The 21,283-nt window shown below is 37.3% G+C and overlaps 1 protein-coding gene and 1 long non-coding RNA gene across 2 annotated transcripts in view; one reads left to right on the top strand and one right to left on the bottom strand.

Moving 5' to 3' along the window:
- TTN (titin) overlaps nucleotides 1-21,283 on the bottom strand; it is a 238,110-nt gene that overhangs the window by 96,235 nt on the left and 120,592 nt on the right. The window contains exons 138-153 of the mRNA XM_039702997.1: nucleotides 12,086-12,181; nucleotides 11,474-11,548; nucleotides 10,459-10,539; nucleotides 9,440-9,544; nucleotides 8,805-8,882; nucleotides 8,365-8,418; nucleotides 7,963-8,040; nucleotides 4,108-4,158; nucleotides 3,064-3,459; nucleotides 2,600-2,875; nucleotides 2,102-2,377; nucleotides 1,812-1,951; nucleotides 1,217-1,343; nucleotides 867-1,130; nucleotides 494-760; nucleotides 98-361 (exon numbers count right to left, since the gene is read on the bottom strand). Coding sequence (XP_039558931.1) covers nucleotides 98-361; nucleotides 494-760; nucleotides 867-1,130; nucleotides 1,217-1,343; nucleotides 1,812-1,951; nucleotides 2,102-2,377; nucleotides 2,600-2,875; nucleotides 3,064-3,459; nucleotides 4,108-4,158; nucleotides 7,963-8,040; nucleotides 8,365-8,418; nucleotides 8,805-8,882; nucleotides 9,440-9,544; nucleotides 10,459-10,539; nucleotides 11,474-11,548; nucleotides 12,086-12,181 — 2,628 coding nt within the window. The remainder of the gene's footprint in view (nucleotides 1-97; nucleotides 362-493; nucleotides 761-866; nucleotides 1,131-1,216; nucleotides 1,344-1,811; nucleotides 1,952-2,101; nucleotides 2,378-2,599; nucleotides 2,876-3,063; nucleotides 3,460-4,107; nucleotides 4,159-7,962; nucleotides 8,041-8,364; nucleotides 8,419-8,804; nucleotides 8,883-9,439; nucleotides 9,545-10,458; nucleotides 10,540-11,473; nucleotides 11,549-12,085; nucleotides 12,182-21,283) is intronic.
- Nucleotides 3,849-11,197, top strand: LOC120499331. Its single transcript, XR_005626849.1, has 3 exons — nucleotides 3,849-3,923; nucleotides 4,029-4,086; nucleotides 10,868-11,197. It is a non-coding gene; the product is annotated as an uncharacterized LOC120499331 (long non-coding RNA).

Below are 21,283 nucleotides of genomic sequence, written 5' to 3'. Positions count from 1 at the left end.
ATTTTTGGTCTTGCTTTCTGGAGAGTGTCTTTCTGTCTGTCTACACTGGTTTACAAAGGTTTTGCTCCTTTCCCTTAGCGAAGACACAATTACTTACACTCCACACTGATATTGGCACTTGTCTTGTCGGTTCCACAGTCACACTCATAAACCCCTTTGTCACTCTCTGCAGCCTTCTTGATCTTCAGGATACGGCGCAAGCCTTCCGTTTTTATGGAAATTCTGTTGGAAGCTATTAGTTCTTCACCATCTTTGTACCATTTTACTGGCACATCTTTGCTAAGTTCACACTCCAGAGTAATATCATCTTTCTCTACAGCACTGTAGTCTTGTAATTTCACAGTGAAATATGGATCGGCCTCTATAAAAGCCATAGTGGATAAGATAAATTAGTTATACAAATGTACTAAAATGTCAATATTTTGTCACTTTCTACTTATAAAAATAGTTAATATTTATTCTATAGCAGATTTTAAATTATTTATGTAATTACCTAAGACTTTCAGGTTGGCTTGTGTGTTCAAGTCCTTGACTACGGCCTTAATTTCTGAGATATCATCAAGTGTTACTTCTCTCATTTCTAGTTTATGAACTTTGCCTTCTGAAGTAATTAAAACTGTTCTGCTTGTGTGAAGTCTCTTGTCATTTTTGAACCATTTCACAGGCATGTCCTCATGAGAAAGTTCAAACTGAAAGTGAGCTGTTTCCCCCTCTTTCACTGTTTGGTCCTGTAGAGGTGATATGAACTTCAGCCTCACACCTGCAATGTAGACACATAAATACAATCAGTAAAAAGGCTAATGTAGTCCTGAAATATACTTTCTTTATCCTTTTTTTTGTTCTTTTGTTCATGAGAAAACACTTGCCTTCCACAAACAGTCTTGCTGTGCTCTTTTTGCCATCAACTTCAGCAGTGTATTCTCCCTCATCATCAAACTGTGAATCATTGATAACAAGAATGTGCTTCTTTCCATCCGCAATGATGTCAAATTTTTCTCCAACCTTGATTATATCAGTGCCCTTAGACCATATAACATTGGCCTCTCTGGTAAGGACACATTCAAATCTTGCTTGGCGCTTCTCAGGAACAGTGACGTCTTTCAGGGGCACAGCAAAGTCCAGTTCGATTTCTGGAAGCAAAAGATAACACACCATTTGTAACGAGCTCCATGTGAACTCTGTCTAAGCTGGTGTCACGCCCCGTGGGACACGGTACCTTTGACTGTCAGGATGGCTGTAGTGACAGCGTTCAGGGCCTGGTAAAGGACTTCGCCAGCTTGCTCTAACTTGACTTTGTGTAAGGTTAGGAAGCGTTTTCCTCCCTCGGCTTTGATTTCACATGTCTGGAGAGGTGACAGACTTTGTTAAATACAAATACCAACGTAATGCAAATGCCTTGCTGCTAGGAGTTTTTAATAAAGGGATTTTCCTAAACATTGTATACATGGTGAAGTGTCAGGTAGAAAGAATGAAATTGCTCTTCAAGTAAAGTTAACACTTTGACTCAATAATTAAAATAGGGAGTACATTTCTTCAGCATTCCACAGAATTCTTCAGAATGTCAGAATCATTCCCACAATGTACGTAGGATATTTCTATTATTGCTTGAATTATGTGTTGTAATACTTTAAGAAAATTAAGGCCCTCAAAACTTAGCTTTTATAAAATATAATCCTTACTTAGATAATCAGTTTTTTTAATAATATATTCTGGACTGAGTAGCAATGACACATCTTAACATAAAAATTCAAGGAACCTGTTCACAGTATTTAATTTAAATAAATTGTGTTTTAAAATTCAAGGATGCTTACAGGTGAAGGTCTCAGGACTTCTCCTTTCAGCTTCCATTCACCAGGAATATCATCTTCAGATATTTCTGTGTCAAAGTTTGCTGTTTCCTTCTCATAAACTGTAACATCCTCTAATGGCTTCAGAAGCTCAACTTCACGTTCTACAATGCACAAATAAACACATATATGATTAGATCAAGTTTTGATAGAGCTTTATAATAATTCAGCTTTATAATAATTTGTTTATTTCGATGTTTTTCAACACTGGCCTACAAGATGATTCAATATAATCCAAATAAAAGCTTCCTTACCACCAAGGGTCAGTTTGGCTGGGTATCTGCGACCTTCAACTTCCACTGCATATTCTCCGATATCAGCAGGACCAGCATTCTTGATTTTCAGGAAAATTTTATTTCCTTCTTTCAAGATTTCTGTCTTGTCAGTGGGTTCAGCAGGGATTTCCTCATCTCCTTTGAACCATTTAATGTTTGGTGTATCCTTGACAATGTCACAGCTGAAAGTAGCTGTTCCTTTTGGTTTAACATGCTGGTCTCTTATGGGTTTCACTAACCAGTCCCTTATAACTTCTGCATGACAAAAAGTTACACAAGAAAACAGCTTAGCAGACTTCTATTAGAAATAGATGTGTCAAAAAAGAAGAAGAAGAATGAAGAGATTTTGTAGGACAACAAGTTTTAATATCTGTAAAAATCTTATCTGTACTGTAAGACAATGAGAAAAGGTTTTCATAATTTTAAAGCAGTCCAAATATCCTAGAGAGAAAAAAGAACATGATTTTTATTACTTACCTACTACCTTAACACAAGATGAGCATGATAGTTCAGAGTCTTCCACAGTAACAGTGTAAGTGCCAGCATCAGCATCATCTGAATCAGTGATTGTGAGGGAATGTGACAAACCAATAACACCCAGAGCAAATTTCCCAGGCTTGGCTTTGATGATTTTACCATCCTTTCTCCAGACCACATTTCTTTCTTTGTTAAGCTCACACGTTAAGTACAGTGGCTGGGTTTTAATGACAGTCACTTCTTCTTCAAGGGTTTTCACAAACCGCACTGGGAGTTCTGTGGGGAACAAATTGTTTTGATTTGTCTCCTTTATACACAGAACATGTGATGCAGAAATACCTTATATAATATGTGTAGTGATTGAGGGAAACAAAAGGATGCATCTACCAACTACTGTAAAATTACAAAGCAGCAGTTCTAGTTTGAGGAGTGGCTAGCCTATTAACAATTTGAAGAGGAAATACCTTCAACAATAAGTTTGGCTGTAGAGGTCTTCTCTTTGTTCCCCAGTTTCAATACACAAGTATATTCACCAGCATCAGACAGCTGGACATCAATAATATGCAGCTTCCTATCTTTGCCATCAGCAATAAACTTGTGTTTTGGGCTCTCTCGGATGTTACTTCCATCCTTCATCCAGCTGGTAATTGCAGTGGATGGTGAAATAAGGACTTCAAAGATTGCAGAAGACCCAACAGACTCAGCTTCTTTTAGCACTATATCTTTCATCTCCTTGACAAACTTCAGTGGTACAGCCTTGAGTTGGTAAGTAAATGGAGGCTCTTCAGGAGGTTTTTCACCACCGCTGCCTGGCCTGAGTTTCCTTCTTTCTGCGTCTGCTGGTGAAGGTGTCTTCTTGGCTGTAATTCAGATTCAGAAATTAATAAACAAATCCTGATCAATTGCTTTTGATTGTAGGCTGTGCTGATTTTGGCTGGGGGAAATTTAACAGTCTTCTAAGTAGCTAGTATGGGGCTATGTTTTGGATTTGTGTTGAAAGCAGTCTTAATAATACAGAGATATTTTTGTGATTGTTGAGAGGCTCTTGCAAAGCCAAGGCCTTTTCTGCTTCTCATACAGCCCGACCACTAAGAAGGCTGGGAGTTCACAAGAAATTGGTAAGGGATACAGCCAGGAAAGCTGATCCCAACTAACCAGAGTGATATCCTACACCATACGGTGTTATGCTCAGTATATAAAGCAGGGAAAGAAGAAGGGGGGGGAGGAGGGGAGCATTCAGAGTTATGACATTTGCCCTTCAAGGGATGGAAGGGCATCCTGCTATCCTGCATATGGGTGAACACATCCCTGCTCATGGGAAGTGGTGAGTTCCTTATCTTGCTTTGTTTTTATGCTCTGCTTTTGCTCAACCCGTGAGTTTTCTCACTTATACCCTTCTTATTCTTTCCTCCTTCCCACCATAATGCAGTGAGTGAATGAGTTGCTGTTTGGGGCCTGATTGCCAGCTGGAGTTAGACCATGACAAGGTATTGCTTGTAATATCCTACCTTTGACTGGACTGATACCCTTCGGAGATTCTTCTTTTGGTGGCTTGGCCTCTGAAGTAGAACAGCAAGATTATTAGAAATGTAGTTAAATAAACATACTTACTAAAACTAAGACAAGTATTTATTTTATATATCAGATTTTTTCTTCTTTTAGCTACCTACATGTAAAAGGGGAGGAAGGGATATAAACATATCTCTATTTTTATAGAACATATACTGTCTACATCTCAACAGTAAATTCAATATCCTGAAGTATGGGAATGACCTATTCAGCAGTAGAGCCTAAGAGGCAGCTTAAAAGCTCCTATTTCCTTATTGTGGTGTCCTGCCCATTAATTCATAATATTCTGTCATTCCTTGAAAAAATAGTTTAAGTGCCTATTGAAATTATATGAGATTGTCTTTTTTTTTTTTAAAAACCCACACACTTTTACTAATGAACACCACAAAAATATAAGCTGTGTGAATTAAATATATGTTTCAGGACTATAAGTCACTTTTATAAGTGAGGGATGTCCTGTTAGTAATCTAATTTGCAATGAATCATCACAGACTTTTGAAAATATTACCTGTGCTACAAGGCCTCTTGTTACCTTTTTGTGAAGGGAAATATGAAAGATACTTTTAATGGGAGGATGATATGAATGAAATGCAGGACAGATTTTGTTGTAGTGGATGGAAAAATGAACACTAGAAAAAAAGTGTGAGTTTTCCTGAGAAGACAATGGCACACAGAACAATTCATGAAAGTCTCAGAAAAGTATAAGACTAAGACAATGAACAGTGATCACACAGCTGAGTGTACAGACAGGTAAGACAAACATATGAAGAGTGGTTGAATGCCAATAAAGCCAGCTGACAGACTTGATGGAATTGCGAATGGTGTTACTAAAACACAATGGTAGGTGGCACTCTCCTGAAGCAAATGGTACAAGCACTTCGTGGAAGAATTTGGCATCGGTCTTCCTCACCTCGCTTTGCATGAGACTTTGCTGGAACATCCAGAACTTCACGTGATTCTCCAGGTGCACCCAAATTCTTATTTTCACTTGCCAGTCTAGTGGCCTGCTCAGTCAGGTGAGCAGGTTCTGATTTCTGGTATTCTCTCTCTCCTTCTGCTTTCTTTGAAGTTATTACCTTACCTATGTTTGAGGAATAAGTATCTTCTCCATCTGCAAGGATCCCTTTGCTTGATGACACTTTGTCTATGAGCTTTCCCTTCTCTTTTTTCATGGTACCAGGTGTGCTTTTTCCAGTGTCATATTCAGGTGATACTTTTTCATCTGATATACCTTCTGTCGATTTTTTTTCTTCAATTTTACCTTTTCTGCTTTTGTTAGCCAGAGTTTCTTTATGTTCATCCTGGATGGTATGAACTTCTTGAATTTCTTTTTCATCTTGACTTTGTGGCTGAATAGCAACTTCCTTTACTGGTTCAGATATCATTCCCTTTTCATGTTCTCCTGCGGAAACTTCACTTTCCATTCCTCCTGTAATCACTGTATCAAATTCTTTTTCCACAGGCAGACTTTCAGGGGCTTTTGACTGCATAATTTTGCCTTTTTTTAAGTGGGTGATGAAGGTAGTTTTTTCTTCTTTCTTTGGTAAAATCTTCTTGCCTGTCTTTTTATCACTTAGGAGTGCTTTCTCAGTCAACAATTGTCCTAAACCCTCCTCATAATGAGCTGTTTTCTCTGTAGAGTATTTTTCTCTTGCTTTCATTTCTACTACTTCTGACTTAAGAACAGATGGTTTAAAGATTGTGTGAAGTTTTTCTCCAGGAACCTCTTCATCTTCAGTGGGGTGTTCTAGGTCAAAATCTTTTCTTAATCCTGGCTGAGCCTCCTCTAAGGAATGTACTTCTGCTGATGTAAAATCCAGATTCTTATCTTTCTCATCATCTTTAATATCTTCCATTTCCTTTGCTTCTTTGTTAAGAATCTTGTCTATAGGAATTTCAGGTACTGTGCTATCAGATTGCTTCAGCCTCTCAATTTTACTTTGTATGCCATGTCCCTTCACGGATTCTCCAAGAGGAACTTCATATTTCTCTGGAGGAAAACCTCCTCTCTCATTTTCATTTCTAAGCTGAGGAGTTTCACCTATGTCTGCCTCTATGATATCCTGTACAAATGAAGTTTTATCCTTAATGTGAAATTTTTCAGGTTGCAAACTTTTTTGTGATTTTTTCTCTTTTCCTATAAATCCTTTCTGGTCCCTGGGCTGATCTGGCTTTCTGGGTTTAGGTACACAAGTTGATTCAATTTCTTCTTTTTTGTGGCTGGGAATCTTTCCTTCATGAAGAACACTAAACTTGTCAGAGACCTTCCCTATGGCATCTTCCCTACGACCAAGCAATTTAATTTCATCCTCCTTTTCTTCTCCAGAATCTCTTTCCACATGTTCAGATGTTACAGAAATCAATTCCACTTCCTCATCAGTTGGTGGTAGTTCCTCCTTTGTGTAAGCAATGTGATCCATTTCAACTTTTAATTTCTCACCTGTAAGGGGAGTCTTTCCTGAAACTACAGGTGTCATTTTTGGTTCCTCTTCTTCAGAAGCCAGGACAAAATATTTAAGAGATACTTTCTCCTGGTCATCTGTTTCTGAATTCAGTATTTCACCAGCTGTTTCCAGTGAGATTTTATATTCAAGTGGCTCTATGGCCGGAACTGTCTCCTTAGGACTTACTTTCTCTTTTACATGAAAGCTTTTTTCAACTGAAATCTTCTTCAACACAATTGACTCAGGCATTTCTTCTTCTACTGAGGGCATTTTATCTCTTTGTTTTTGTACAGATGGTGCATCAGGCTTTTCTGCAGCTACAAAGGTTTCATAGGTAATTTAGAGAGTAAAAATCCATAAGAATAAGAATCAGGAACACTATATTTAAGACAAATTTTACAGCTATACCTGAAATAAAATGAACAAAGAACACTTTTTCTCTACACAACAGAAACTTAAAACACAACCACAAAAGAAAGGTAAGAACAGCACACATGAACAGAAAACCTAAGTAAACCACTCTTAGTAATGTCTCATTAGACCACCAGTTTAAATCCAGTGTAGGTTAAAAGTAGCAGAAAATGACACCTATCTGGCCACTGACACAAAACAGGTTAATTGTGCCACTGCAGACTACATCACCAGATCAATGGCCAAGAGACTTTAATGATCTGGTTTCTCAAATACCCAAGATCTGAGCTCTGCTGCAACATGAAGCCCTTTGAATAGTGGGCGAGCAGAATGGACATCAGCTCTGCTGGTGGAGCACAGGCTTAGAGTGTTTCAGAGGAAATGGAACCATCCCATCCAGCTCTTTTCTTTTTTTTTTTTTTCACAGCAGGCTTTGTTCCAGGGTCCCATGCATAGCAGATGGAAGTAGCAATACTCTAATTCTTCAACATCACTGTCAGTTTTTCTCAGGGCTTCAATAACAAATCAAAAGCAGGAAACCAAACAACACAACAATTATTTAGAAATGTGTAACTTCTCTTTGTCTACAGAGAAAATACAAGATGCCATAACATATATGCCATTCACATAACATATATCAGGACGTGAGGAACATCAAGAAAACAACAGAATACACAAATTTCATAGTATGACAACAAATAAAGACACACATTACCATCCAGACAAAAGAGCAGAGACTGGTCTCCATATATATACTAATATCAGAGATGTTTTTGTTTTAAATTAGGTGACAGTATGTACAATAACAAGATCCTTGAATAGGACTTCAAATATACCTGTAATGAATGAGTTATTGTACAGCTCTTCCCTCTTTTTATACTTTTTATTTAGGTATGTCAGAGAAAAACCTTCTAAATAGCACAGAATACATATAAATACCTGCTTTCTTTCCAACAACTGGAGCTGTCACTGGAGCAGTAACAGTGGGTTCTTCAGCTGGTTTTGGAGATTTTACAGCTGCATGGGAGAAAAAAGTTTTAATACATTACTTTAAGTATGACATCACTTAAAATGTTTTGTAGATGGTAGGAAAGTTCTAGTCTTCTTAATTCTAAAGGCCTTTGTGTGGACACTTTTAAAGTTCTGCTGCACAAGGTGCTGAGTTATGTAGTCAAAGCTGTGCTTTTGCCAAGAAAGGTTGGACCAGATTACCCCTGAAGTCACCTTCCAACCTGGTATTCTATGATTCTGTGAATGTCCTTTTAGCAAGAAATCCCTGAATGGAAAATTCTAGACACACAAGAAAGGCTTCACCAGTATTCACAACTAAAGAATTCTTACCTACTACAGGTTTAGGTTCAGGCCCAGGAACTGGGACAGAGGCTTGCTTAGTTTCTGCCATTTCAAACACAGAAATTACAAGTAGGTTAGTTTACATTTTTTTTGCAAACACATTGAGCATTAGAAGTTAGGATAAACAACACAGAGAGAGCTAAATGAATACAGAATTTACTGGTTTCTATTTTATTTTGCCAAAAAGCAAGAAATTACCTTGAGATTAACTCTTAAGCAAGATTGCAAACAATGGAAAAAAGATGACTTTTTCAAGCATTGAAGAATAAAGACAACAAGAAATCCAGAAGACTGCAAATGGTTAATGAGGACACAGCAGTCATGACAGACTGAAGGACAGTAATGCATTATGTTAATATAGCATGACATTCAGCACTGAATATTGTTTAGTTGCTGCAATAAGGAAAAAGAGCACCACACATCTGTACCTTTTGGTAGTTCAGGCACAGGTTTCTCCTCTTTTTTTATGGCAGGTATCTCAGTTTTCTTCTTAGGAACTTCTGGGACTTTAAAATAATATTTTTATTTTGTAAGATATATTAAAACATCTTAAATCCCTAAACAGAATACCCTCAAGTGCATTTAAAAGCTTTCATTATTTTTACACATAAACAGTTTCAGATGTTCATAAGGTTTAGCAACATATATTACTCAGAGTAAGATTTGAATAAATTAGAAACTATAAACGGCTAAAAGGGTACATATTTGTAAAAGGTTACCTAAAAGAATGCTTGGATTAATCCTTGTTTTGCTGTAGTTCTATCAGTGCCATATAAAATATGGCTTTTATCAGTGTCATATAAAATATTTGTAAAGTTCTTTTCTGTACACAATGAAGATTGAGAAACAATCCCAAAATACAGAATTCAGACCCAAATGTGAATGCCAAACTTGGCTGGGCATCCAGGCAAGACTTAAAGTGCACAATTAGGCCAATGCAAGTTATCAGACACCAGACATCAGCAAGACACCAGTTTCATTCCTGAACTTAAGAAAACACTATTTAATAGTGAGATTAAAATAATATATATTTTAATAAATATATTTGATAGTCATCTAGTACCTTCAGGTTTCTTAATTTTTTCTATTGGTGTAGGTACTGGTTTAACTTCTGGTTTAGGCTCTTTTTCTGGTTTAGGTTCTTCCTCTTCAGGTTTCTTTTTAAGAACTTCAAAAGAAAAGACATCTCAGTTTTTAAGGCACAGGCAAACAAAAGGATAAGACAGTGAACAAGACAAAGATTAAAAACATCAATCATAAAAAACCCAGAAAATAAAATATATAGCTCAATAGAAATGGAAGATTTGTGCAACTATTCAAGATATTATTCTGAAAGTAATTTAAAATTCAAGTCATCCAAGGAAAAAAGATATTTTTATTAAGAGCAGTCCATTTGTGAGAAAAGATTTTAAAGTTTGTTTTAAATGTAATTTTAATGTAACTCCTCAAGTATTGTATTTGGATAGCTCAAATTTATATAATGTCTGTTTTCCATTTTATTGATTTCATTTGATTTTGTCCTTTCAGTCCTCTGTCTTGGGTATGTAATGACACTCTCATCTGAAAAATTGAATATTTTATTATGTTGTCTGAAATTTGAAGGTACAAGGTACACAAGCATGAATCATCCCTCTGTGGTATTTCAAAGAGAATTGGAATGAATGCTTCATTTTTCTAAGCAACGGTTGAGCACAAAATGATTCAGAATGCCCCAGACTTTGCAGGGAATGGGACTGATGTCCAATGGTTCCATGGGGTTCTGTGATGTGTGTGGTACTTCTAAGAAAACCACAAAAGAGAAAACACAGACTACACATGTAACTTTAATAACTTTACACTGTGGGCAGTGGAAGACTCTCAATTCTAGTATTAAGAGATAAAGAAAACATGACAGAGAGAGACAGGGAACTAGATTTTCATTGTTTTGCTCTGATTTCATTACAGATCCTTTGCATCTGAGAGACTTTCAGGCTATCCCTTCCTCCCTGCAACTACAACTGCTTTTCCCAAGAAACAAACATTAGATAGATTTATGCTGATCATAAATGCTGGGTTTTTAAAAACAGAGCCAAGTTACTATACCTCTTTTCAAAACAACTTCTTCTTTTGGTGGGGGAGTAGGCTCAGGAATTACTTTGCGAGGTTTCTTTACAAGTCCAGGCACTTAAAAGAATATTATTCCAGATTTTATCATAGGTTCATAACAGCAGTAAGAGTAAACCAACAACTAACATGTCCAAACACACAAATCAAATACTAGTCCACTATTGAATATTAAAATCAAAGGTTAAACTATTGCTATTGAAGCCAACAGTTTTAATATATTTTCTATATAATTTGCATACAGCTGTCATCTAAGCTTATGTATAAAGACAAAGTTTTCATACAAATCAACAGAAGAGAAATATGGTTTGAGAAAACTATAAAGGTTGTGTATTCAAGAACAATCATCATCATAACATTTTTATTTCCTTGTCTTCTTTCTCTGCAGGCTTCTGTTACATATCTATTCATAAGAGCTGTCTGCCTGTGATATTCATAAGGATTCACTTTAATCTCCAAATTGGAACAGCATTAAGAAGGAATGCCCACTGCTTAGCTTATCTTAAACTCCAGTACATATGAATACTATAAAGCCATAACCTGTGAAGTGGATTGCTCAATACATTATTCATTCCCTTCTCTAGAAAGTGTCGTCACAAAAGTAAGTTAAATTTCAGAAAAATAAACTAAGTATGTTGCAACAATGGTGCATACATTTCAATAGTATTTTATTTTTTATTTCTAGCTAAGCAGAAAACCAAACTGAGCATCTACTCATAAAAATTGTCTAACTTTTACTTTACTGTGTTTCTGTCTCTTACATCTCATGGATTGCATGATGTATGATTAAAGTGGACATAAATACAACACAAACATATATGCCCAAGATAGGGGTGCATGTTGAGCATAATCTAACATAGACAGTGTTTTTGACATATTTGAGCAAATTAAACAAGAAGATACTGAGAACTACTTGGGACTGAGAACTTGATACTGAGAACTTTGGGATCATGAGAGGTTTACTTTAAGCTAGATTCTTATATCGGCTAGGTACCTTTAGCAGGTGGAGGTTCCAGTTTCGGAGGCTCACCAGGTTTTGCAGCCACAGCTTTCTTCCTTGCCTCAGGAGCTTTAAAGAAAATTATTTGAATTTTACAACACATATTAGTCTCAAAAAAGAAAGGAGTTTTCTAAAAAATCTGAGCATCACATTAATAGTATTGATAGTAAAAGAAGAACAAAAGCTGCAAAGCTAAGATCCTTGCTGATTAACTGCTTAGAAAAAGTCAGATGGTCTGTAGGAAGCACAATTGATCTGAAACCCGTGATCATATAACACCAGCAAATTATTGCTGGGGATTCTTTTCATTTGTAAGAATATGTTAAAGAGAGAAGAGTTATTGTTAAGGATAGAAGAATGTGTTAACTTGATTAAAATGGTTTTAATCATTTTTTTCCTGTAATTATTGAAAAGAACCCATGTAAACTCTGATAAAAAATCATGATGGACTGAGCATTAGTGAGGCGCACCATTAAAATATAGTTTATTAGAAAAGAAATAAAAAAGACACAAAATTATAGCCTAAAAGCATGCTTTTCAAGGTTCATCAGTATAATTTTAAAAGATTGTGTTTCCACCATTATTTATGACTTCAGATGATTATACCTTTAAGTAGATCTTTTGCCAGTTTAATATCTTCTGTTGGAGCAGGTGGTGGTGGTGGTTTTCGCTTTTCAGGAATCTTCTTTTCAGGTTGCGGCACTTTAAATAACATTAGGTAGATTTAGAAAAAATTTCCTATGATGGTGGTTATGAGAAGAGTAATGTACAAACCTAATGACCACCATTTTCCATTTCCAGTGAAGCCAGTGAAAAAATGTCATTGAATTAAATGGGAGCATGAAAGAGCCTTAGGTTACTGCTCCAAGGCATGCACACAATGCAAATATCCAAGTTGACTTTAAAAAGCATGTTAATAACATGAGAACAAAAGTAGAAAACCAAATGATGGGAAGACAAGACTCTTGTGGACAAGAAACAAAATGAAAGTATTTTAAATAATCTTCAGGTTGTACTTGGAGTTAAATGATCAGAAATATTTTCCAGAACACAAGAATGGAAGAATTACAGAAAGACCTACAATGTAGGGGTGACCTACAAGACACAGGCACATGTGTGAAAAATGAGAGAGCAAGAGTAATCTGCACATGATGATGATGATGATGATGAAAGAAAGGTGTGCAGCAGCCTCTAGGGAAGTACTTTGTATACCTTCAACTGGTAAAGCTTCTTCAACTTCTACAACTGGAATTTCTTCTGCTTCTTCGGGCTCAATCTCCTTTATGATTTCATATTCTTTAAAGAATATTGACAACTGGTGTAAGTTTTCAATTATAAGATTGTTTCACATGAACAGTTATACAGATATAACTAAAAGCAGATCTACTTCAACAGACACAGACAAATACATGTTAGGATAAGTAATCATTCAGTGTCTGTTACCTCTGCTAGCTAATGCAAGATTTTGAAAACCACTTTCTTTCTAAGCATAAGTGAAGATTGTGTGAAGGACAGAATTTTTTATGTATACAATATAAACTAAACATTAAATTTGTGGATGACAGGAAAAGAATAAAAATGACAATGTTTTAATTAATTCAAGATTATAACAGCAACATAAATACTAACTTTTGAGAAATTCCAATTTAGTGAGAATTTAATATTATCTTAAAAAGAGACATATCCTGTGAAGGACCATGTATTTTACTTCCAAATATGAAGATATACTAACAGATACATGAAATATAACTATTGAATAGTATAATATAAAATATGAAGTGAACAACTTACAATCATCACAATGGGAGACAAAAGAAAATGTCTACTTTAAAGCTTATACTCAGAAGAACAGGACAAAGGATTGTTCTGAGAGTAAAATCTATGGTAGCACAAACCTTCACTTGGAAGTGATTCAGGTATTTTAGGAATAGCAACAGGTACTTTCTCCTCTGAGACAGGTTTCTTCGGTACCTCAGACACTTAAAAAAAATTAAGTTTCTTTTATTTTTTTGTGCATAAATGTCCATATGAAACATAAAAAGACAAAGACATCTAGCACACACAAAATGACAGTAACAGTGGTCATAACCATGAATGACTGTGCTCCAGTCTTTCCCAAGGTAGACTACATCCAACTGACAAATTTTATAGACTCAGTCACGAATAAAGAAAAGAGAGAGTATAGAAAATATTCATTCTCAGGAGGTGCCTCCTGGCAATATGTACCTTTGGCTGGAGGAAGCTCTGCTTTTTCTAATTGTGACTTTTTAGGTGTTGTAAGAGGCACTTTCTCTTCTGGGACAGGTCTCTCTTGCACTTCAGTTTCTTTAAAGATATTAGTAAATTTTCATTTTTTTAATATTAAGACACATGTATACAAATAACAGTGAAAATTGCAATGACTAAAAAGAGGAGGGCATAAAAAACACGAAGAATAATAAATTTAAGCAGCAGATTGAATAATCTGGCAATGTATACATCAGTGAGACAAGGGGAAAGGTATTCAGAGAAGAGAGATAAGGAGATCCTCAGTCACTGATGTATGTACCTTTAACTGAAGGAACTTTAGGTTTTCTTAGGACAGGCACCGGTTCTGGTACTTTTGGCACAGCAACAGGCTCTGGTTTCTTGCGTATAGCCACAGGTTTCTTGGGCACAGCCACAGGTTTCTCTGGCACAGCCACAGGTTTCTTGGGCACAGCCACAGGCTTTTGAGGAAGAACCTGTGGCGCCTCCTCTTCTGCCTCTTCTTCCTCAATCACCTCAGGGACTTTAAAGATATTAGATCTGTTTACTTGACTGAGCATAATGTTATGCACACAGACAAAATGACAAAATGCCCTCCCCACAGAGTGCAGGGGGCAAAGAACACTGAGCACTGCAGCAATGGCAGGGCATGGCAGGCTCTGGCAGGACAGCACCCTATACCTTCAGCTGGAGAGACTTCTGGCTCTCCAGGCTCAGCCACTGCCACCTCTTCTTCTGCTTCCTCCTCTTCCTCCTCTTCCAGGACCTCAGCTTCAGGCATCTCAGGCACTTCAAAGATATTAGTGCATTTCATTTTACATACTTGAGAAGACATGGCAAGGAGGAACAGCAACCAGGCTGACACAGACACACAACACCACAGCAGGCAGCTCAAACCCTCACACACCACGCAGCAGCACCCTTGTCCTGCACACACAGCCTTGACAGTCTCAGCCACGGAACACAGACAGGACAAGGCTTAGGAGAAGAGGATTCACTATGTTCTTTGTTAAGTTATCCATGAAGACAGGTACCTCTGGGTGCTGGAAGCTCTGGTGCTTTGGCAGAGGGCACAGGTAGTTTTTCCTCACGAGCAGCCTTCCGGGGCACCTCGGGTGCTTCAAAGATATTAGTAGCAGTCAGTTTTGTACGTACAAGAGGAGGATGCACAGTGACATGGAGACTGGGCACGCACTCATGAACGGAACCAAAGTGGGCTCACAGCATCAATCTCACTGGCTCAAACACACACAAATCCCCACAGGGCAGAGGCACAGAGTAGTGATGCCATTTAGGTTCTGAGAGAGAACTGCTGGCTATGCATAGGCTAGAGGGTGAGGTGTGAATTAGGATACTTAGCAGCCTTTCCTCTCTTGGAGGAGAGCCTTTCATTGTCAGCCCTGCTGGGATCTATCTTTTCTCTGGGAGTTACCTCAGCCCATGTCTTATTTGTTACCATTCCTCATGAATCTGCTGGTGCTTTACAATCAGCAGTTTGGCCACAGACTGGATGAGGAACTCCGTTTTTCTCATTTTTCCCTATTTTTGTCCTTCTGCATATTCATTTTTTGCTTATGCTTTTCTCTCTCCTTTTTTTTTTTTTTGGACTGGTTTTCTTATCCCAAGTACCTATCTTGCTTCAATTTTCATTTCACTGTGGCAACTTCCACAGCCTGTACATTGCAATGGATTTTATAATGATTCTTTTTTATTATAAACCCTACAAGTGTCAGCAATTTCTTTAACACTTTCTACACTGTCACTTCTTATTGCATTAGAGCATTGCTGAATAAAATTTGGAGTTTAGTTTCAAAAGATTTATGTCTATTATCTACACTACCTGAGTCTGCCAGAAGAGTCATGCAGACTCTTGCTTATTTAAAATAATAAATTTGGGCAGACATATGAAAAGCTTATTATTAATTGCCAAAATACAAAGTTTTAATATTTACTGATTCAGAATAAGGTACTCATATAGTGAAATCAAAATATATTTTGAGTTGTTTATACAAAAATGCTACATTTTCAAATTCCTAACTGATACACAGCACAGAACATGGAAATTTCAGGAAATCACCAATGAACAGAACAACAACAGACATCAGAAATAACACGTAAGACAAGGACAGTCTCATTTGGACTGATGCACAAAGCCACAGGTACCTCGAACTGCTGCTGGTTCTGGCTGTTTGGGCACAGTTACAGGTGTAGGCTCTTCCAGAGCACCTTTCTTGGGCACCTTGGGAACTTCAAAGATATTAGTGCATTTTAGTTTTGTGGGCACTGCAGATGGCTATGTAACAATAAAGCAACCAGTAGTAAATGCACGCAGTTTTGTTTGAGAAAATGCTGTGGTTACATTCAGCCATCAGCTCTGCTTTGCTTCTAACCTGTGGAATGACCAGGGTGTCCAAGACACCACACAAGAGTTGGAACTCTGTGTGTGGTCTTTGTTTCTTGGTCAGGGTGGAAATGTAGAAAATATATCTGGCTTCTTAGTAACAGATGATCAGAGATTTATTTGTGAAAATCCTACTGCATTTTTGTATCAGCCAATATAATTCATGACTACTTTGTCATTGTAACATTTTTTTTTTAGGAAATAGCATTCGATTTATCATCACCATCTTTTTTTTTTTTTTTCTTTTTCCTTTTAATTATTTCCATTCTTTACACTTCCTCTTAACTTTCTATGTTCCAGAGCTCCTTTCCTTTTAATTTTAATGTAGAAATAGATATACTTCTTGTACTTCTCTGTTCTCTTAGTGGTTCTATTAGTTGTTAACAAGATAATCACTACACATATCCAGTCCTTTGCTAGCAAAATTTCCTCATGGACATTAGCATTACCTTACTTTTAATGAGGTAGAGAACTTATTCTGTGGCTGTCATCTATTAGAAGCTTCAGGGATGAAGGTTTTGTTTTTTAAACTTAAAGACTTATTTTCAGGTTCTTCTTCAGAAAAACATGCTACTCTGTTTAAACTAAATAGTCGGTAAATATTCTTAAACTTTACTAAAAGTTCAGTAAACTAGGGACATTTATTCAAGGAATTAAGTCTAGTTTTTCTGCCATGTTTTTGACACTCCCCATCGCACTTCATATTTCTTAGGCACCTATCTCTGATCACCATCAAAAAAATTAGTTAAGTTGAAGTCCAGAAGAGTGTGGTTTTTTTTCTAATGATGATACTAACAGTGACCTGTACCTTTGGCTGGTGGTGGTTCTGGTTGTTTGGGTACTGCAACAGGCATCTTTTCTTGTGGGACAGCCTTCTTGGGCACCTTGAGCACTTTAAAGATATTATTTAATCTTAATTTCACAGTTCAATTAGTAGGAAAGATCATAACACTCAATCAAAGAGTTTAGATATTTCTAAGTGCTGTAAAGTTCCTCTAGTGACTGGTTGGTTAGTCATGCACAAAGATTGGTCCAAGAGTGGTTAATGGTGAATGACAAACAACAAATCTTACACAAAAGAAGGGATAAGAAATGAAATATTAATGAATAAAGTAAAATAAAAAGCATCTCTCTTCAGAAGATGTACCTTTAGCTTGAGGAGGTTCTGGTTTCTTTGGCACAGCAACAGGTTTCTTGGGCACAGGCACAGGTTTTGGGGGAACGACCACTGGCACCTCTTCTTCTGCCTCTTCCGCCTCAACCACCTCAGGCACTTTAAAGAAATTAGATCCATTTACTTGACTGAGCTTAAGGTCAGCAAACAGGCAGATGGCAAAGGAGGAAAGGAGGAAAGAGAACACTTGACTGACTACCAGGGTGTCCTCTTCAGCCAATCACTCCTGCTTAAGGGGCACAAGCTACAAAGAGCCCCAGCATGGGCTTATTGAGATGGGGGTTTCTAGAAAACCCCACCCTCTCTTGTGGGGACTGTGCAGACACGCAGAGATACAAAATGTCAGCCATCAGCTCTGCTTTGCTTCTAACCTGTGGAATGACCAGGGTGTTCAAGACATCCCACAAGAGATGGGAACTCTGTGTGTGGTCTTTGTTTCTTGGTCAGGGTGGAAATGTAGAAAATATATCTGGCTTCTTAGTAACAGATGATCAGAGATTTATTTGTAGAATCGTAATGTATTTGTCTACCAGCCATGTTGAATAAATCACTGTATTCTATGCTGGTTTCGGCAGTCATTGTCATATTTTTACTTGCAACTTTACTATTACTATTTTTATCATTCAGGGTGATTTCACCTTTCTTTGTATATCTCTGCATATTGCCCCTCTTCTTTTACTTCTCATATTTTCCCTCTGTCATCCTTTGGCTTTCATTCTAGTCACTAGATGTTGCTTGTAACTGTTTCCTCTTATATTAATTTCAATAACTTAAATAATTATATCATCACTTTGAGGTGGTACTTTACTTGAGAAGTGTCTTTGTATTTTGGATGGAGAGAATCTGATGGCAGAGGGAATGGGAATGTTTTTTCTGGCCAGAGCTTGGGAGTTCTAAAGGAAATTAAATGATGCATCACTGCATCAATGGATAGTGTCTTCGGTTTAATGTGTCTTTAGTAATTTTTTTTGTCTTTCAATTATAAATGCCTTTTTAAATGTTCACTGTCTTACATGCTGACAGTAACTTTACAGCTCTTTCATGCTACTTATACAAAGTAACAACTTTGCAAATCCCATAGTCGAAACTGTTAATGTATGACCAGAATACAGACAAATTAGAAATAACAGTTTAAAGAAAATATTCTGCTCTGTGATACAGATATATAGACATGTTTGTGATTATTTTGCTCTACGTACAAAAACTGCTACTCTCTGCTAAAACCTTTACTTTCTGGCTGTTTTGTCTTTCCTCATAGAATCATCTAGGTTGGAAAAAAAATTTAGAATCATCAAATCTAGCTGTAAATATAACACTGCTCAGTCCCAGTAAACCATGTATGAAGCCATCCCTTTTAATAATGTGAACAACTGTTTATGAACTCCTTCTCTTGAATCTCTAAGATTTTGGCATTTTTTTGGTAGGAGGATAAAGAGGAATCTATCATATCTTCTTGATATGACATAAAACCAGTGTAACAAAAGTTCGGATGATTTAAGTTGAGGAAACATTTCAAACCCCTGCACAGCAATTCATACTTGGCACATCTCTCCCACATTTTTGATATCAGAGTATACAGTGAAAGATCAATTAAAACTGAGATTTTTTTAAAAAACCCTAAAAAGGAAATAACATCCTTTCTTATGATTATAATAGTGGTGACATGTACCTTTAGGAACTGAAGCTTCTGGTTTTTTAGATAGAGCAGGGGGCACTTTCTTCTTTGGAGCAGTCCTCTCAGCCATCTCAGGCACTTCAAAGATATTAGTGCATTTAATTTTACAGTTACAATAAAACTCAGTATTAAATACAAAGACTGAAACACAGAGGACAACAAACATGTTTTGAAGTAATAATTTAACACACACTCATACTCAGTGTGATTTGTTTAGCAAGCATCATTTAAAACAGATAAACAACAACACACAGAACAAAAGAGGTTAAAATAATACTTAAAAGAAGATTCAGTGTGATTGTCATGTATTCATGACATAGCTTTGACTGATGTAGGTTTTGGTTTTTCAGTAATAGCTAGAGAAATTTTCTTTTCTGGGACAACTTTTTGGGCATTGCATGTTTTTGAAGATATTAGTATATATTAGTCATCTATATTAAGTTTAAAATGATCAGTGAAACAACATACTCAAAGAAAGGAAAAGAGATCCTATGCACAAGAGATACCTTTAGGCTGTGCAGCTGCTTGCTTTTTAGCAGCAACCTGCTGCTCCTTTTTGGCCACCTTGGCTGGCAGTGGCTCCTCCGGTGCCAAAACGAGCTCTGGTTCTTTGGATGTCATTTCAGGCTTTGGTTTTCGAACTGGTGTAGAAGGCTCCAGGTTTTGGGGCTCTAAAACAGTTTCTGGTTCCTCAGACACCATGACAGGTTCTGGCACAAAAGACTTTGATTTTCTGGACACTGTAGTAGACCTTGACTTCTGGAAATCTGCAGCAAAGTCTGTTTCTTCAGCTGCTACAAACTCTGTTTTTTGGGACTGGACAAAATGTTTCATTTTGGGGGGCACCACAACACGCTTTGATTTTTGGGTTGATTCAACTGTCTCTGACTCCTCAGACACTACTATGAGCTCATATTCCTCAGGGGCCATAAATGTTTCTGGTTTCTGGGATTCCACAATGGGCTTTTGTAATGGGGGCATCACACCATATTTTAACTTTTGGGGTGGCACATCAGGCTTGGGTTCCTCAGGTACCACAACAAATTCTTGTTTCTCAAGCACTACAACCTGTGCTACTTTTTGGTATTCCACAATGGGCTTCTGTATTTGGGGCATCACACCATATTTTAACTTTTGGGGTGGCACATCAGGCATGGGTTCTTCAGGTGCCACAACAAATTCTTGTTCCTCAAGGACTACAACCTGTGCTAGTTCTTGGGATTCCACAATGGGCTTCTGCTTTGTGGGCGTCACACCATGTTTTAGTTTTTTGGGTGGCACATCAGGTTTGGGTTCCTCAGGTACCACAACAAACTCTGATTTCTCAGGCACTACAACACGCTTTGGTTTTTGGGATTCCACAACAGGCTTCCGTTTTGGGGGCATCACACCATGTTTTAGTTTTTTGGGTGGCACATCAGGTTTGGGTTCCTCAGGTACCACAACAAACTCTGATTTCTCAGGCACTACAACACGCTTTGGTTTTTGGGATTCCACAACAGGCTTCTGTTTTGTGGGCATCATACCATGTTTTAGTTTTTGGGGTTCTACATCAGGCATGGGTTCTTCAGGTGCCAGAACAAACTCTTGTTTCTCAAGCACTTCCACATGTGCTACTTTTTGGTATTCCACAATGGGCTTCTCTATTGGGGGCATCACACCATATTTTAGTTTTTGGGGTTCTACATCAGGCTTGGGTTCTTCAGGTGCCAGAACAAACTCTTGTTCCTCAAGCACTTCCACATGTGCTACTTTTTGGTATTCCAAAATGGGCTTCTCTACTGGGGGCATCACACCATATTTTAGTTTTTGGGATACCACATCAGGTTTGGGTTCCTCAGGTACCACAACAAACTCTGATTTCTCAGGCACCACAATATGCTCTGTTTTTTTGGATGTTACAACAGATTCTGATTTTTGGAGTGTCAAAACAGTCTCAGGCTGCTCAGATGTCAGAACATGCTCTAGTTTTTGAACTGCCTTTACAGACTTCAGTTTTCGGCCAAACACTTCTGGTTTTTGCAGTTCCGCTTCTTGAGGCTTTGGTTTTGCGTGGCCTGCAATGGACTTTGGTTCTTGAGGAACTGGAACAGGTACTTTCTTTCCTGGCAAAGTTGTCTTGGTTGCTTTTTGTACATAAAAGATATTAGTTCTAAATTTAACAGCTGCACTGACAATCATACCAAAATTAAGCCAACCATAAAACATAAGAAGACAGTTGTAATGAAAATATTAAAAACGTATCATGTATCAATAATTTATGCTGGCTTTTTAAATGTTGAGTATAGGACATTGTGGCTTTTCTCT

This window comes from Passer montanus, unplaced genomic scaffold, assembly GCF_014805655.1.
Source record: "Passer montanus isolate IOZ18808 unplaced genomic scaffold, ASM1480565v1 scaffold1, whole genome shotgun sequence".
Lineage (NCBI taxonomy): Eukaryota > Metazoa > Chordata > Aves > Passeriformes > Passeridae > Passer > Passer montanus.
This window is presented reverse-complemented; position numbering and strand designations above follow the sequence as displayed.